This window comes from Ochotona princeps, chromosome 2 (assembly GCF_030435755.1).
Source record: "Ochotona princeps isolate mOchPri1 chromosome 2, mOchPri1.hap1, whole genome shotgun sequence".
Classification (NCBI taxonomy): domain Eukaryota; kingdom Metazoa; phylum Chordata; class Mammalia; order Lagomorpha; family Ochotonidae; genus Ochotona; species Ochotona princeps.
The window spans coordinates 141,754,267-141,771,520 of record NC_080833.1 but is presented as its reverse complement, the minus strand read 5'-3'; the positions used below and the strand labels follow the sequence as shown (position 1 = coordinate 141,771,520).

The 17,254-nt window shown below is 48.3% G+C and overlaps 1 protein-coding gene across 3 annotated transcripts in view; it reads left to right on the top strand.

The window, feature by feature from the left end:
• CNPY1 (canopy FGF signaling regulator 1) overlaps window positions 1-1,443 on the top strand; it is a 133,961-nt gene extending 132,518 nt beyond the window's left edge. For all 3 annotated transcript variants that reach the window (XM_058660641.1, XM_004597518.3, XM_058660642.1), the window contains one exon: window positions 718-1,443. In XM_058660641.1, coding sequence (XP_058516624.1) covers window positions 718-755 — 38 coding nt within the window. In that variant the 3' untranslated portion in view covers window positions 756-1,443. The remainder of the gene's footprint in view (window positions 1-717) is intronic.
• Window positions 1,444-17,254: the final 15,811 nt, after the last annotated feature.

Here is a 17,254-nt window from a genome sequence, read left to right as displayed (position 1 = left end):
AAAGGAGTGTGTATTGGATGCTTACGTTGGTGGAGGTTTTTGTTCAATAGAACAACAGAACTATCCCTGTATTTAGCACTTCTTTGATATCAGATTTTAAGAACATAACTAAAAAATTTGCCACAGAAGTATTTTGAATGCAATATATGGAGTAAGCCATCCGATATCTAATACTATTTGATGTACATTTGAAGTCAAAGTATCTTTACCTTTCTTGTGTGGATGTTCTCACTCATGAGGAAGCCATGTTCTTATGTATAAAGTAGTTTGAAAGGCAAGCATATGTTAAGTGAATTACGTGGCTAAATAATCCACATTCTTTCTGAGTTGGCATTAACTGCTTTCAGTTGAGAAACTAGAGTGTGTTGAAGTATCCGGCTGTTTTTCTGTCCTTATGTTAAATGCCAGATATTTCTGCACAGATCTTTAAACACTCCCACAGCCATGGATGAAATGACACAATCCTTGGCCTTGCTTTGAAAATAATCTGGCCAAAAAATACCGGAAGAAACTAGCAAGAATGGTCATTGTTGAATTTGGGTTCCAGATACAAGGAAGTAGATTAAACCCTTCTTTCTATTTTTGTGTATATTTGGAAGTTTCTATAATACAGTCCATTTTTAAAAAGCGTTGCTGCAGAAGGCAGTTCTGAAGTAAGTGATGTAGATGGGTTGATATTTAATGTGATAGTGATGCTATCAAAATTTCTTTTGCCAGGTCTGTGTGAAACTTCTGCCAACGATACTGAACTCTAGGAAAGTCGTGCCACTTGTTTCAAAGAGGAGGAAAGTCACATCCCCAAAGGTCCAAGTGTGCCTTTTATGTTTGCATGTTGTCTGTCATGATACAGGAAAAAATTGTCTTTTATTTGCACCATGTTTGGCTCATGGGTGATCCTTTTTTGAAAATCTGTTCTTTGGCACCATAACAAACCTTGACTTTCTGCAGGTGAGGCTGAGAACATATAAAACTGAAATTATCTCAGATTTTATTAAAAACAGGCTTATAATAAAGCATGCAATATGGTAGTGAGGGGGGAAAGAAGACATTCCATAATCTAAGGAAAGATTTCACAATGTGTGCTGTATATTTTCCGGTAAATATTTTTGCCCTTATGCTAATGTCATGCATTATTTGGTGAGAATTTGATTTCTTAAATATTTTATTGGCCTTTTACTGAGGGGCATATATTTTAACAAATTCCAAATTCAGTCTTCAGGGCTGTCATGACATTTACATTTCTAGAAACCATGAGTTTAAAAATATCATCTTTAAAATTGGGTAAAATACCTACAAAATAATGGATATTTTCATAGTATACAGCGCTTCATTGTCTGCTCTTAAACATGCCTTCTGGGTGCCAGGGATTGAGTAAGATGATTCTGGATGATGCTGTGCATTGAGAGGTGACACCAGTGGTCTGGTTTTATTGCAAATTCCTGGTTTCTTCTTCTTGTAATTGTAAAGACTTTTGGCTAGCAGTTAGTGTATAGAGTTTACTACTGAATCACTTTCTTCTGTAAGAATGTGTTTTGGAGTGGTGCAGCTGGAAGGGGAGGTTGGAACAGGATGGGAAATCACCTTTTGACCACACGAAGTGTAACACACAGTGTAGTAACGGTCACTTTTGAACATTTCATTGTTTCTGTCTAATTTGCATTCAATGGAATTAGACTTTATTCAAAATGTCAGGGTAGGGTCCACACTGGTTTTTAAAAAGAATTTCTTATTGTCAGTCAGACTTAACTGAGCAGATTGACGCACATTCTGCTCCCCAAGAGCTAAAACTTTGCTGTACTAGTTTATAATCGCTCAGAAAGTACATTGTTCCAAACTCTCAACTAATCTTGAGCAGGAAATGACTGCTAAATTCAGGAAAATATATCAAATTAAGAGGAAATAGTTGCCATTTTTCTCCTTCCCCAACCCTTACTGAGAGTCAGATATTTTAGCTCATGTCATGTATGGGGAAAATTGAGAAAACATTCTTTTTTGGTGACTTTCTCTAGCTGGTGAAATATTATAGATTTTCCATAACTTAATGAATCTGCTTTCTCACTGACAGAAAACAGAAATGGTATTTAAGGATAATTAGCATCAGTTTCCAGTAAGGTAGTAAAATTGGTATGAAAGGGTAGCCCCTATGTGTTTGTGTAGATTTAACTACTTAAGATAAATTTGACATTTGAAATAGCAAATCATAAAGAGTTGCTTGCTCAGGGTTCCTTAGTAAATACGCTGAACAGGAAAGTGCGGCTCTCAGTTGGCTTCCAGGTGGGGGAAAATGACACAGTTATACTTGCAGAAGTATTCCTGCACTTTGTTCAGACTCTCCTGGATAAGCAGTCAAAATACCTGGGTGTTGGCAGCAGGAACATCACGGAAGTGGAGAGGATAGGAGCTCCTGTTAGTATCCACCGTAGACACGGGGAGGAAGGCCGTGTGCCCACTGGGGGTTGGCAGTGCTCCTATTTTGATTGGAAAGAATTGGGCGTGTTGAGTCTTAGAGCAAATATGTAAGTTTGGCTAAATATACTTTTCAAAAAAATGTTCTTGGATTTTCCAGTAAAAGTCTTCTTGTAGCTTCCAAGATTTTTGCTATATTATGAGTTGTCTATTTTTCCTTTTCCTTTTTTTTTTTTTTTTTTTTTTGGTCAAATCAAACTTGCTGAACTCTTGTAGATATGCGTAGCTTACTGATTGAAATGTGAATGGATTTCTTAGGTTGCAGTGATTTCTACTCTCCCGCTGGGGTCCTGGCCAGGCTGTGTTGCTTTTGCTAATGAACAACCATGAGATAGAATCACCGGTCCTGTAGCATCCCTCCTTACCGCATACCTGCCTTCTCCGTAGTGTTCACTAACCCAGACCAAAAAGGAAACGAAAAAGCCAGAATATAAAACCGAGAAAACACACTGGGTGTGAGAGAGAAGTCTTATTTAATTCTAGGCTGGAAAAAAATTCCTGGGGAAATAGGGTGGGTTGTTGTGTGTACGTGATGCTTATTAAAATTATCAGGAGAAAAGATGCGTTTGAGGCTGGAGGGTTTGTTTGGGTCTCATGGAAGAGATGTATGCACCTGACTCACAACAGCAACAAAATAAAGAGCGAGTTGGTTAAGGTGAATGGTTTCATTTTTGTTCTTGGGTTACTGTTTGCTAAAAGAAAAAGCTGCCCAAACCAGTGAATCCATTTCACTGAGAAGTAGAGAGTGGAATTGAGCCCAAGTCCCAAACGGGAAAGATCAATATTTTATTTACTGAGACAAGCCCTAAAAAAGAGAGCGAGAAAGAGAGAAAGTCAATAGCTGGTTGTGTTTTTTTATACCTGTTTCTCAGCTTAGGTTGATCTTTATTCATACATGAAAGAATTTAAATTTTTAAAAATGTAAGACATCTATCCATCATAAAATTCAAGTTGGAAGGAGAAAAAGGTTCTTGTTTGATGTGATGTTGTGATCTGTTTTAAAGCTTGATACAAATTTATGTGCTAACTTTAAATGAGCTGACACCCACTTATTGGCATATCGTGTGGTGTGATACTACCCAGATACAATTAACAATGATGGTGTATTATCCCATTAAAGATACACCTGTTAGATACAAGTGCATTTGTATTACGATTCTCTACCTATCATTTATTTCCTTTATAAATTTCTGAATCTTCCCAGGTTGTTTGTTTCAAAAACAAGGAACTAAGTGGATAAAAAGATCAAGTCCAATAAGTTAAATTAAAAGACGGGAATTGTGGGAATTCAGCATCCTGAATTACGTAGGAAAGGGTGCAGAGAAGGACATTGTCTCCTGGAGTTTTGCTTGCTGTACATACATTCCCCTCTGCCAGCTTCCCAAGCAGGAGGTGGCCCTCCATGAAGTCCACCCTCACGGGATGTCCTAGGCAAAGGGGATGATGATGGCTAGATGCCCGCAGAGTCGTCACTGGCAAAATGATGCTTTACTTCAAATGGAAAGTTTTGGAAGTGGGGGACCGAAATATCAGATAAAGTCTCTACTCTTCTGGGTTTTCTGAGAAGATCTGGGAATAAGGGCCAGATCGAAAGGAACTCAGATCCGAAGATACAAACACACGCACATGCCTAGGTATGAACAAAATGGGAACATAGGGAAATCAGCAAGGGTCTCAGAACCAAGTGCCGGGACATTTTTTTTAATTCCTTAAAAGAAAATAAACTATCATATGCTCCCCATCTTGAAGCATTATCTCAAGATCTCCACAAAAGAAAAAAGATTCTCTAAGTTGTAACAGATGAAAAATATTGTGCCCCACCATAGTAAAATGCATCTGAGAACACACACACACACGACATGAAGAAGTTGCTGGAAAACAGAAGCACTATGAGGCTACACTACAAATACAGGAGATTCCGCTGTGTCCTTATTACAATAAGACACAGATTACAAGAAGCCTGAACGTCCAGGTTGCATCTCCTAAAACATGAGACCAGCAAGTCGAGGCTCAAGCGGTAAGACATGATGAAGCAGACAGTGCCCTCCGCCCACACCCCAGAGCTGGGGACCGCTGGTGGGTCACACGGCTGGTCCTTGCTGTACCTTGGAGGCAGATGTCACCTGGACTCAGAACTGCGACGGCCTCTAGTAACTTGCTTCTCCTCTCAGGAGCGTTAAAGCACCCATATCTGCAGGGTGCGTGTTGTGGAGTGGGGCTGCCCAACACCATGCCCAAGTACGCCCCAGAAATGATAAATAACAATGCTAATGTTGTTAAAATAACAATACTGATGTCAAACTTTATCAGAAGCAAGTTTGGCATCTAAGGGGCTGGAGTGGACTTCTGACCTGCCTCCCGGGAGCTTTCTGCACAGTGGAACTCTCTCCATAGCATCTTCTCTGAGACCAGCGCAAAAGGCTGATTGTGATCCTGGAGGCGATGCCACTGTCGATAGAGGGGGTGTCGACCAGGTGATGTTCATTGTCTGATGGAAAGACTCCTTATGGCTCTGCATGCTTCATCACGGGCCCTGATGCAGCCCCTTCATGCCCTGTGGTTTGTAGAAGTAAGCGGAGAACCAAAAAATAGACTATTTGGTCTCTATTAAAAATCGACCCTGTTTAATGCAACCAGGGTATTGAAACAAAGCAGAGTCTAATTCAAGTGCAGATTCAATAAATGTTATTAAATTATTAGGCATTTAGGTAGAAATATATCCTTGAACTGTCTTTATATGCAATCAAAGCCATGATTAAATATTAATGTCCCCAGATGAAAGGATCGTATATGTGTGTGTGTGTGTGTGTGTGTGTGTGTGTGTGAGAGAGAGAGAGAGAGAGAGAGAGAGAGAGAGAGAGAGAGAGAGAAGCAGTATACCCAAATGGTGAACAAGAAATGTTGCAAATTAGCTCCATTTTGTGTACTGGGTGGGTACTGTCACATGGACCCATTTTGGGAGCACAAACCCAACCTAAAGAGGTCTTGACTCCATTATTTGGGCCAGTCATGCCTGTGAATATGTTTTATGATTTGCACTAAAAAAAGGCCCAGTGTCTTTGAGGACACCCATTGGCACTGTTGTAAGGTCTTATTGTGGACAGAGAAGCCTTGGGGTCGAGAGGAAGGGTTGGGCAGTTTGGAGCAGCCTGGGTCTCCACTACCTTTCAACAAAGCCAAATTAAAGATGTTGGTTTCTCCCTGCTACAGGGCGTGATACCTGAGGTTTCAGAAATAAGCCTTTTCTTTTTCTTGATTTCTGGAGATGCTTCTCCTCCCCCTGCCTGATTCTGAAGTCTCAAATCCAGGAAAACCTTCGTCTCTCTAGCTCTCATCTTTTCCCTTCGTTCCTTGTGATTTACTCCCCGATGGTGGGAGTTACCTCGTGTGTGCTGACGCAGTGTTAAGTAACAGTGGTACCAACTGCCTTGCACAGCGAGGGAGGAGCAGGCCCGGGGTGGCCCCGCGCCCCAGCTCTGCCTATGTGGAGGATGCGGAATGCGCTTGTGAACCAGCTCCCTGCTGGCCAACCTGGCCAGGGGACGGGGTACGGTAAGCAGTAAGGGGAAGGCGCATTGGCTGCCCCCTTTGTCTGTGGGGCTGGGATTCCCTTGCTGCCCACGCCTCCCAACCCCCTCTGCCGCGCCCCTGCTCTGACTGGCCTGTGCCCTTGAGCACGGGCTGTCCTTCCCAGGTCAATATGGATCCCAAAGGAGTGACTGTGGCAGGAGGGAGACTCAGACAAAGCCTTATCTGGGGGCACAGCACCGGGCTAACGTCTCCTTCCCATTTATTCTGACATCGATTTGTATCTCGGAGAGCCCCAAGCACAGCTCAGGGTCCTTTTCTGGGGGTGGCCATGTAGAGCTGAGCTGAGCTGTCAATATGCCCTGCCCACGCGGAGAAAGACTTCCCCGAAAGGGGTCTGAAGGTGACCTCTCTTACAGCCGAGAGAGAGAGAGAGAGAGAGAGAGAGAGAGAGAGAGAGAGAGCTGGCATGAGGCTCCAGGGGAACTGGTCCAGCATCTCCCTGGTTTGTGTGGAGTGTGGTTGATTGCTCTATGGTCGCTGCCCCTGCACTCTGAGCTTCCTCTCTGCTTAGTGCTCCGTCACCCAGACCTGCAATGTCCAGGGCTCCGACTGCATGCTCATGACCCAGAATTTGTGACACATCATACTCTGACACTCTCACAAGGAGCTGTCTGTCCCCTTTGTGGCTCAGAGCTTACTCACTTGGACGTTATTCATGACATACTTGTCTGTGTCTTAAGAAGCCCAGCAGGAAATGGAGAAGAGTGGAGGAGCCACAGGGACAGTGTCCAAGGGCGAACCAGGTGTGAGCACCTTCACACACACACAGATGTGTGATGGGACAGGGACTGCGATCTCCAAGAGGCGGCTGCTCCGTCTGAGATCCACAGCAGAACAGGGCAGCGCCGAGCTCCAGGGAAAGAAAACCCAGACTGGCAAGGAGCACAGGCTGCTACGAAACACAGCAAGGAGAGAATTTCAACCTGGGGAGTGTCTCCTCTGGTCAATGACCAGCAGTAGAAAGGAAGGGAGGAAGCCAGGCTGAGCTCCCTGACATGAGGGCATGATGGAGACCCAGGGTGTCTTTGGTTCTGATCTGATCAGAAAGTTGGGGCACCTGCTGGGACGACAGGGAGGGGTCCCCTCCCTTTGGTTCATGGTGTTCTGAATGCCTGATTCCAGGCCTCAATTAGATTTCTTTCCAGCCAAAACCACAGATGCCTGTTCCTGGGCCACGTGACAGAACTTTCCTGGTCTCAGGTCAGCTCCTGATTGTACTAGAGGACCAAGCCTTTTGGTATCCCTCAGGATGCCACACATGGAGCCGATGTCTGCTCTTACCTGCCCATGGGCTCTAGGTTCCAAGCCAAACACAGATTCTGATTGCAACGTGTTTTCCTCTGCATTTGCTGTCAGTTGAGCAGGAACCACATGGCTTTTATTGGCTGATTCAGATTTTACTGTCTGGGGGGGGGTGGTGCGCCAGAGGAAACCAGGTCTCCTAGATCCTGTTGGAAATTCTTCGTTAGGTGTATTTGATCTGGGTGCTTTTGACCAGTTTGCATTCTGCTCATTTCCCTCAGAAATGAACCTGCTCGGAGCCTCTTCTCTCTGGCCTGAGCACGAGCCCATTTGGCCAGCTGCTTTTTTGCCAGGGAACTTCCAGCTGTGGTCTTTGAGCTCAACCAGCCCGGCCCAGCTGCTCAGTTCCAGGTCCGTGGAGTGCTCATTTGATCCCTTCCCATGAAGTTCAGAGACACTCATGCAGGGCCCTTGGACCCTGCCTAGAGTCGTGTCTGGATTCTTCGGGAGCACAGCCAGTACCTTGCACAGGCAGCAGGGCATTGGGGCTGGGGGCCGTGCTGTGGGGAATCTTGGTTCTTTGACTACTTTGGGGGTGCTGCCCAGAACAGAGGTGTCTCAGGCTTGAACAGTGCAGGGGACCCTTCGCTATCCCCATGTAGCCCCATGTCCAGAAAAACTGCAAAGGAAAAAGGCATTCAGAAAAGCTGGGTTAAGCAAGACAAAATTAAAAATGCAAAGCCCTCTATTTTTGGTACATAAAAAGAAATGCATGTATTTAGGAAATGCACTTTTAAACAAAAAGAAATTGAATATCTCCCCAATTTGCATGACTCACATAACTGTTTCAAGCATACATGTGCATACACACAGACTTATATACACACTAAGGAATTTTCAGAAAGTTCATGGAAAACATGTATTACAAATAAAAAAGCATGGCTTTCAAAATTGTTTTCACCAAAATAAATTACCCTAGGCATGTGCGTGGATGGGCGTCTATGTGTAACTGTTTTATGAATTGACTCCTGCACTCAATGTACTGTGAATTTCTTCTCGATATTCTTGATATTATAAATTCCCTGGACTACCAAGAACTTGTTTATAAATAAATATATGAATATTTATTTCACATGTTGCATTTATTTCATTGATCTATGATAGGTCATGTAGATTATTTCTCCCTTTTTTTAATTCCTGAAAATAATACAGACTGATTTTGGTAGCTGAATTTTTAACAAATTCCAGACAGTTTCCCTCACATGAAATGGCCATGGTGGAAGCGCCGAGGGTGAGAACGAGACGGTGCTGGGGCCGTGGTGGATCAGGCTGTCCTCAGAAGGCCTTGCAATCTCGCACTCCCATCTCCGATGGCGCCATGGGTGATGTGGTGCCCCCGTGAGTGAGGGCTTAGGCGAGGCCTGCTTTGAGGCACACGTGTTCTTGAGTTCAGGACATAGCAACTTCCACTGACCAGAACCTGGCGGGCAGGTCTGCTGGCTGAGCCTCCTGTGGGCAATCCGGCTCCTGTGAGCACTCCTGTGGGGTTCTTTCCTGGATCCTTCCCACAGCCTCCTCGATCTTTCATCCTCACCACAACCTTGGTGCATTTGTTATCTCCACCTGTAGATGCAGAAACCAGGGTCCGAGATGCACTAAGAGACCAGGGTCAAAGGCCATGTCTCCCAACCCAAGAGCAGCTCTACCTCATCTGTCCCACTGCTGGACTTGTTGCCTGGCCCTGGGAGTTCCAGCCCTCCCTGGCCCTGGGAACCAGGCCCTGTAATGTAGTGGTGACCCTGATGGTCACCCAAATGCTGTGTGTGGGAGCTCTGTGTGTGGCACATCCTCAATGAAGCGTTTCCTTCCAGAAGACAGCGACTCTCGGGGCTGTACATGGTTGCTGCTCATTAGGACAGGTTGGATGTGGACTTGTCCATGGGTGATATCTCTCTCAAAGATGGTGACATGAACTTGTGTGTCAATCAGGAGCAGACGGGCGCCTCCATGAACATGTGCTGCCTAGGTGCTACAACGCAGAGCATGGTGTCAGGGGCTACAGACAAATCAGACCGCAGGGATCACCTGCATATGCAGCCCTCCATGGGCAGGGAGGAGGCGGTTGGCCAGGCCAGTTAGGGTCCCAGTAGCCTGGTATGGACAGGTGGGTGATGGTGTGGTCAGGAACAGACAAGATGCCCGCCATCTCCTGGCAGCGTCAGCATAGGAGCGAAGAGAACAGAAATCCTCCTCGCCCGACTGACTGCTTTGAATATGAGGAGTTGGAGGGTGTTGCCTTTCCACTCCTCGTGGCCTGATTTTATTGACTGTGTGCAATTGTAACAACACTGTTCTTCCACCTTGTTTTTCCTCAGCCCTGGAGAGACTGTAGTCTGTTTTTCTAATTGCTCAATCTGCCCTCTCACCTCCCTGTAAACTAGAGCTTCTTAACCTTGTTTAATGCTGTGGCTCTTTTTGGGCAGCCTCTGGGAAGCTTGCGTGCAGACACTTCTGAAATGAATACATTTAAATACATGAAATGCAATATGTAGGATTACAAGGGAAACAGTCGGATGAAAAAGTAGTTATGATAGATTTTCATTGTGACTCTTTCTTCACTAACAGATTCACGAGCAGGCCCAAGCTGCAGGTCTATTGGCACATTTTGAAATCCTGATGAACCAACGTGATATTTTGAGATGGCCTATAGCCGTACCCTAAAGTGAAATGATCTGTGGCTGTATGGGGCCACAGCATCCCAGGCACTTCTAAATCCTGGTGTGGTTTGATGTCTCTTTCATAATGCAAGAGAAATGAGTGAAACAAGAATACATTTTTTCCCACCCAATCTCCTCAGGACCCAGATGAAGAACACCCACTCTCAGACACGCAGGGTAAGGGATCCTGTCCCAGGGAGAAGCTGAAATCCCGAGAGACTTGCTGTTCCCACCCAGGGGAGCTCTGTTGAATCCACCAGTGCTGTCTCAGCCCTTCCTCTTGTTGGCACCTGGTCTTGCAATGCCACCCTGAAAGGTTCCCCGAAGCATCTGTTGATCACACTGACTACCTAAACGACGAGGATGATTGGTCACATTACACAAAATCCTAAAAAATTCTTTAGGGACAGGAAAGGAGTCGTTGAGAATACAAAATTCAAACCCAAACCACCTAAATGGAATTGTTGGTTCTGTTGGGGTTGATGAAAAGATTCATTTTGTCAGAGAAAAATCTAAATCAGGCAATAGCTAGTGTCCATATTGGTAGTCATTTTGTAACAAAACTTTTTTTTAAAAAAATGCTTCACGTTTAAAAGAAGCAGACTTGTTGAAGTAAATGAACCCCAAGTTCCACATTAAATACAGTGATGACAAACAAGGATGTGACTCCCCCAACCCTCCTCCTGTGATGCGAAATCGCTTACAAAATAAACTCCCTGGAAAGTACAAGTTTAGTTCATCTGTTTCTAAGGATATAGGTGAACAAGAGGGGAATGGTGTGTGTTGATTTCCTCATTTAACCAATAACCTAAATGAAAAAGTATTCATTTCCTCTGAATATTTCCTGTCTGGCCATTTGTGTGTACATCTGCATGCCCGTCGGGGTTGCTGCGGGATGAGCTCGCTGTCCCCTCTGCTCTAGTAAAGATGTTCTCACCCCTGCAAAGTGACCTTTCTCCGGAGGATGGAAATTCTCGCTTGTTGCCATTTCTTGCCGGCCCCTCTCCTGCACCCCTGGTATTCGACCCTGCTCCATTTTGCCCTGCCTGCCTTCGCAGTGGGGTCACTGGCTCCTGTGGCTCGGGCACTAAAAAGGAAGAGGAAGCCGTGGGCTTGTACCTGGGTGTGTGTTCTGTGCAAAGATGGCACCTGGAGCTCCCAGGCTGGCCAGTGGCTGGGCTCCCCGGGGGAAAGGGGCCCTCTGCTCTCTGCACCCTGACCTCTCAGCCCAGTACTGTCCAGTCTCCTTTGTGTCTTTCCTTCTGGATTAACCCTTCCCACTCCCTCCAAGTTTCTTTTTTTTTTAACAGCCATGCTTTAAAAAAAAATTATTTTTTTTTAATTAGAAAGTCAGATATATATACAGAGAGGAGGAGAGACAAAGAGGAAGATCTTCTGTCTGCTGATTCACTCCCCAAGCAGCCGCAACAGCTGAAGCTCAGCTGATCCAAAGCCAGGAGCCAGGAGTTTCTTCTGGTCTTCCATGTGGTAGCAGGGTCCCAAGGCCTTGGGCTGTCCTCAACCGCTCTCCCAAGCCACAAGCATGGAGCTGGATGGCAAGTGGGGCTGCTGGGACACGAACTGGTGCCCCTATGGGATCCTGGCACACGCAAGGTCAGGACTTCAGACTTCAGCTGCTAGGTTTACCCTGCCGGGTCCCCCTCCAAGTTTCTTCATTCCAGTCATCCAATGTGTCTGGAGTGGGGAATCTGCAGGGAGGAGCTGGCAACGGAGACCTGGCGATGGGTGGACCCACATCTGGCCAGTGAAGAAGCCTCGCAGTGGCCCCTTACCTCCTTGGCTTTCACTGTCTGTCCTCCCCGAGGAAATACAAACGCTTTGTAAGCTCCTGTGACTGTCCCATGGATGTATGACATTGCAGCTGCCAAGCCCTAAAGCAGAGTTGCCCAGTGCCTGCCTGCCCTTGCATCCTCTGTCTCGTGCCTCTGCCTAAACCCTGGACAGCTGTTTCCATCCTCCACAGCACCCTCCCTACCCTCACAGCAGCTCTTGGAGGTCCTGTCGCGCCTCCTTTGGCTGGTGGAGTCACTGCCTGCCCCTCCCCCTCTCTTGAGCTATTAGCCGCATCTTAGTCTTCATTCTTCCTTGGCTGCTTCAGCCTTCACTGGACGCTCTTCATTTTTGCCCCATCTTGTTTCAATAGGGTTCTCTAAACTGTTTGTTCATTTCAGAAAAAAAAAAAAAAAAGTCCACATTACCCCATTCTCTGCTTCCGTATAGTCCCACAACCGTGTTTCCTGCAAGCTGCCAGGATGCCTGAAGCCAGCCATGGCAACAGTGGAAGCAAGGGGGCTGTGCCGTGGTGGCCGCCACATCCGTGGGAGCTGGCCACTTGGACGCTTGTCTCCTGCCTCAGCTTTTCCTTCCTCACTTGGGCAGGGAGCAGCCCAGGACTCCAGGGGACAAAGCAAAAATATTCTAGAAGATAGTCCCACGTCTCAAGTGTGCAGGTAACTCACTACAGGGGAGTTTGGAGTAGCAGACAAGGAGTGACATTTGCTGCTTAAAATCAGAAGGTGACTTAAAGTATATGCAAATGACACCTTCACACACACGTAGAAAAATAGCAGCTGCAACAAGGAACAGCTGTGGCTTCAGCCCAAGGGCCCCAGAGGTGCCTCACGTTGGGTCTCGGTCTTTCTTTCTTGGGAAAGCTCAGCCCCTTAGCACCTACGCCTATGCTCTGACTTCGTTGCCTGGGACTGCCTCTTGGCCCCCCTGCCCTGTCCTGGGAAGGGGCAGGACACTCCCCAGCCCTGGCTCCTGATTAGAAATGTAAAAGACTCACTCCTGGGCAAGCAGATGCCCCGCCCCGCTTCCCCGAGATGTCCTTCCTTTTCTCTTTGGGCATCGGCTCTTCCCACGGGGCACACAGAAAACGCAGCCATGCATGCAGCCCGAGCGGGCCATTCAGCCCCTTCCCAGGGCTCTCCACAGAGGCCCGCCAGCAGCCGCCATTCACGCTTTGCCTTCTGGTGGCTTCTGAACCATGAAGTCCTGGCTAGGGGTGCTGGACAACCGCTCCTGAAAGGGGTGGGGCTGGGGCCCCGGGGGAAGGGTGGGGGTCCTGGGGTACCACTTCAGATTTGGACCACACTCTGGCTGTGAGCGGGAATGCCACCAGACACCAACCCAGGTACTCTCAGCCAGGACTGCATCCCCAGCGAGCCCACGAGGCCAGCCCTCCCCAGTGGCCCCAGGCTCGGCTAGGGTCCACCACTCTGACCCATGAGGTCTGTACACTAGGCCGCAATGACCTTCCCTTCTGGCCTGAACATGGCCGCCGCTAGATGCTACTAATGGAATCCCCAGCACCCCAAAAGTTTTTAGCAGCTTTGGGTGCTGTCCACTGAGCAGGGTCCTCCCTGCCATGCTTCCGGTTTGCTCTTCCACCCAGAGTCACAATCCACAGAAAGATGCTGACCCCAGAGGCCGCGCGCCACAATCAGCCTGCCTCAGCCTTGAAGCCCAGCAGGCAGCCCTGCCTGTCCAAACCTGCAAAGACACTCAAGATTCCAAAGCCCAGAGCCCAGAGCAGCAGGAGGGGCCAGGACAGAGGCACATCTCAGGGGTGGGAAACCGGAGAGCCCAGGCTACGAGGGATGAAAGGGGGTGGTTCCCAGGGGAGCCGAGGCTGAGTGGAGGGGAAGCGGATGGTTCCCCGAGGTCCCAGCAGAGCATCCCATGCAGAATCATGGATCCAAGAGCATCTTCAGGCTTGACTAGCCTGACCGCAGTATAAACCTGGTGCAGCCTGCTCCACCTATCATGGGACTCTCTACGAAGAAGAAATTCCAGCCCCACACTGGAGCCCCATGGGAAACAGGCCGAAAGTAACGCCGCTTTCATCCGATGGTGCTTAGCAGCAGAGGGGCTAGCTTCAAACCACACAGCCTCCTACAGGGTAATATGAGTTCTAAGGTGACCCTTTTGTCATCCCAAGAGCAACCCCTCGAGGGCGGAGCCAACCTGGATTGGGGGGCTCTTACCTGGTACACAAACTGAGCAACAACTATTTCTGGATTCAGTCAAGGTCTTCCGTGGCCGAGGGGAAGGGAGACCCAGAGAAACTGGCACCAAGGGTCTGCACATGATGGGAGAGCCAGAGCAGGGTCAGAAATAAAGCAGGCCGTGAGGGAAGTGAAGGGTGAGGGTGTCAGAGAAAGGAGTGTCACAGAAGTTGGGAGACTTCTGTGAAGTCTGTGGTACCTGCTGTTTTCAGCAATTCATGTACCCCCTTTCAGGAAAGGCAGTTCAGGTTTGTCACTCCCATCGTTGTGGGAAGAATGGAATAGAAGCCATTGTTTGTCTTTGAAAATAGGAGCAAACTGTTGGGGCTGGCATTGTGGCTCTACAGGCTAATCCTCTACCTGCAGGTGCAGACATCCCATAGGGGTGTCAGTTCGTGTCCTGGCTGCTCCACTTCCCATTCAGCTCCATGGGAAAGCAGTAGAGGGTGGATCAAAGCCTTGGGACCCTGCAGCCATGTGGAAGACCTAGAAGAAGCTCCTGGTTTAGGATTCATCCAGCTCCAGTCCTTGTGGCCGTTTGGGGAGTAAGCTAGTGGATGGGAGATCTTTCTGTCTTTCCCTCTTTCTGTAAATTGGCCTTTTTGACAAAAAAAAAAAGTCTTAAAGGAAGGAAGGAAGGAAGGAGGGAAGGAAACAGGAGCAGCTGTTGTAGTATAGCAAGTTAAGCTGCTGCTCGAGATGCTTGTAAGACAGTTTCCTGCTAATGCACCCTGTGAGGCTGCAGAAGATGGCCCAAGTGCTTGGACCCCTAAACCCCACATGGGAGACCCCAGTGTAGTTCTGGATTCTTGGATTTGGTCAGGGTTAGTCCCGGCTCTTGCAGGAATTCTGGGCAGTGAACCAGTGGATGCAAGACCCACACCGTGGGCCTAGCACTGTAGTCTAGTGGCTAAAGTCCTCACCTTCATGCCAGGATTTTATTGGTCACCGGTTCATATCCCATCCGCTCCACTTCCCATCCAGCTCCCTGCTTGTGGCCTGGGAAAGCAGTAGAGGATGGCCCAAAACCTGGGGATCCTGCACCCAAGTGGGAGACCCAGATGCTCCTGGCTCCTGGCTTTGAATTGGCTCAGCTCCAGCTGTTGCAGCCACTTTGGGAGTGAGCCAGCAGATGGGAGCTCTTTCTCTCTCTCTCTCTCTTCTGTAAAATTTGCCTTTCCAATAAAAATAAACAAATCTTTAAAAAAAAACACCCCTCCCACCTCTTTCCCCCTCTCTGTTACTGTGTCTTCTCTAGTAGATAAAAAATGAATAAAATGGCCCACAAAGGTGGGAGGGTTGGGGTGATCTTCTATGTACTGGGTTGCGGGTAAGATGTCCTCTAGGCTGCAGGAAGAACCCCAGAACAGGTGGACCCCCAGGGCAGGAGTACCTTATTGGAGAGAGACAAGTCCCTGGGCCTGTCCTGCATGGGAAGTGCCTGCCCAGGATCCACCTCAACCTGGTACTTGTCTTGATTTCCAGGGACAAGGAGACAGGATCGTTTGGTGACCAGAATTCCCTGCCCAAGACTAGGCCCTACCCAAGCATCCACTCGCATTCATGCCCAGCTCCTGCAGGAGCTGTACCTCAGTGGGCGGGTGCCCGCCTGGGTGTGGTGTGACCATGGTGGACCTCTCCTCTGAGTTATTCCTTCTCAGCAGGGGCCACACCAAGTTGGACTTGTGGTCTCCTAGTAAATGAACTGAGGCTGGGGGTCCAGGTCATTCCCTTTCCCCAGCAGAGATAAAGTTAGGATTAAAGTCAAGGCAGTGTGACTCCAGAGACCCAAGAGGGGGCTGAGAGGAGGGTGGGGACGGGGAACAGAAGGAAGGTGGGAGAACCTGCAGAGTCAGCCACTCTTAGGCTGCTCAGGGCTTCCTGCATGGGGTGGGGTGGCTGGAAAGGGCCAGGCAGGGCTGAGGAACCATGAAGAGCTATCTCCGTCAGCAGCAGAAAGCAAGTTTATAAGCAGGTGAAGAAGCCTACAGCAAGAATGAGAATGTTGTGGCTCAACAGGTTAAGGTGCCACTTGGGACAAGCACATGCACACAGGTTCAAGTCCTGGCTACTCCACACTGCTGATCCAGTTCCCTATAAATGCATTAGGAGTCAGGGGGTTCTTCCAGGTTTCCTATGTGGATGTAGGGGCCCAAGCACTTGGGTCATTCTTTGCTGCTTTCCCAGGCTGTTAGCAGGAAGCTGGACCAGAAGTGGAGCTGCCAGGATTCATACGGGTGTGGGCGCCGTAGGTAGAAGCTTAGCTTACTATACCATGGTGCCATCTCGGGCTTTGTGGGGGAGGATAACACGCAGTGAGGACTGCTGTCAAGAAGCCAGGGATCACCAGCACCCAGAGAGGATGTGGAGACAAAGGGGTCGCCGCTGGAGGGAATGTTAAACAGTGCAAGGTGTGGCTCCCTGGCTGGGGGTGATAAGCTGTGGTGGGGGTGGGACGGCTGTGCGGCAGCGGGGAAGGGCGTCAGTGAACTACACGCCTAAACATGGCTAGAGTGGCACATGTGATGTAACGTGTCCTCAGCACTGCACCCACAAAGAACGTGTTTAGCGCCAACTCTGCCCTCAGTGCCAGAGGTCGGAGGGCACCAGAGGAGCACCCATGACTAAGGAAGGCAGGGACCCATCCCCTCACTCCCAGTGCTGTGTACGCTCAGAATTCAGGTCCACCGGCTTCACTGCTGGTAAAACAAATATGTGTGTTGAAGCTAAGCTGGGGAACATGGTCCCCACTCTCTAGCCTTGGACCACCAAGGTTACTGTAAAGCCCCTAACAAGTTATGGTCCCACCAATTAGATGTGAGGACAGAATAAACTGTATATACCACATGCCTCAGAGGGTTGAATGCCAGCTCTCTTTTCCTGCTAACACAATTGTCGCCTGCACAGGACAGCTGGTTACATAGGGCGCTGTACCTGGCTCCCTGCACCCGGGGCTCACCATGCGACTGCCCTACCTAGACGATTACAGGCACACAGAGCACTCACTCCCAAGCTGACCTGAGCATGCCCAGCCTGCCTTCTCATCCTGCTTCCTACTGAGCAGTCTAGACAGGAGGGCAGCTCAGCGCTCTGGCCAGGCAGGCAGCCAGGAGTGCTAGCAAAGGAAAGGAGCTGCTCCGTCCAGCCTGGGGTTCACAAGCCCCATGGGGCTATTCATTGAAGTTACTGAAAGTGAAAAGAAATGGG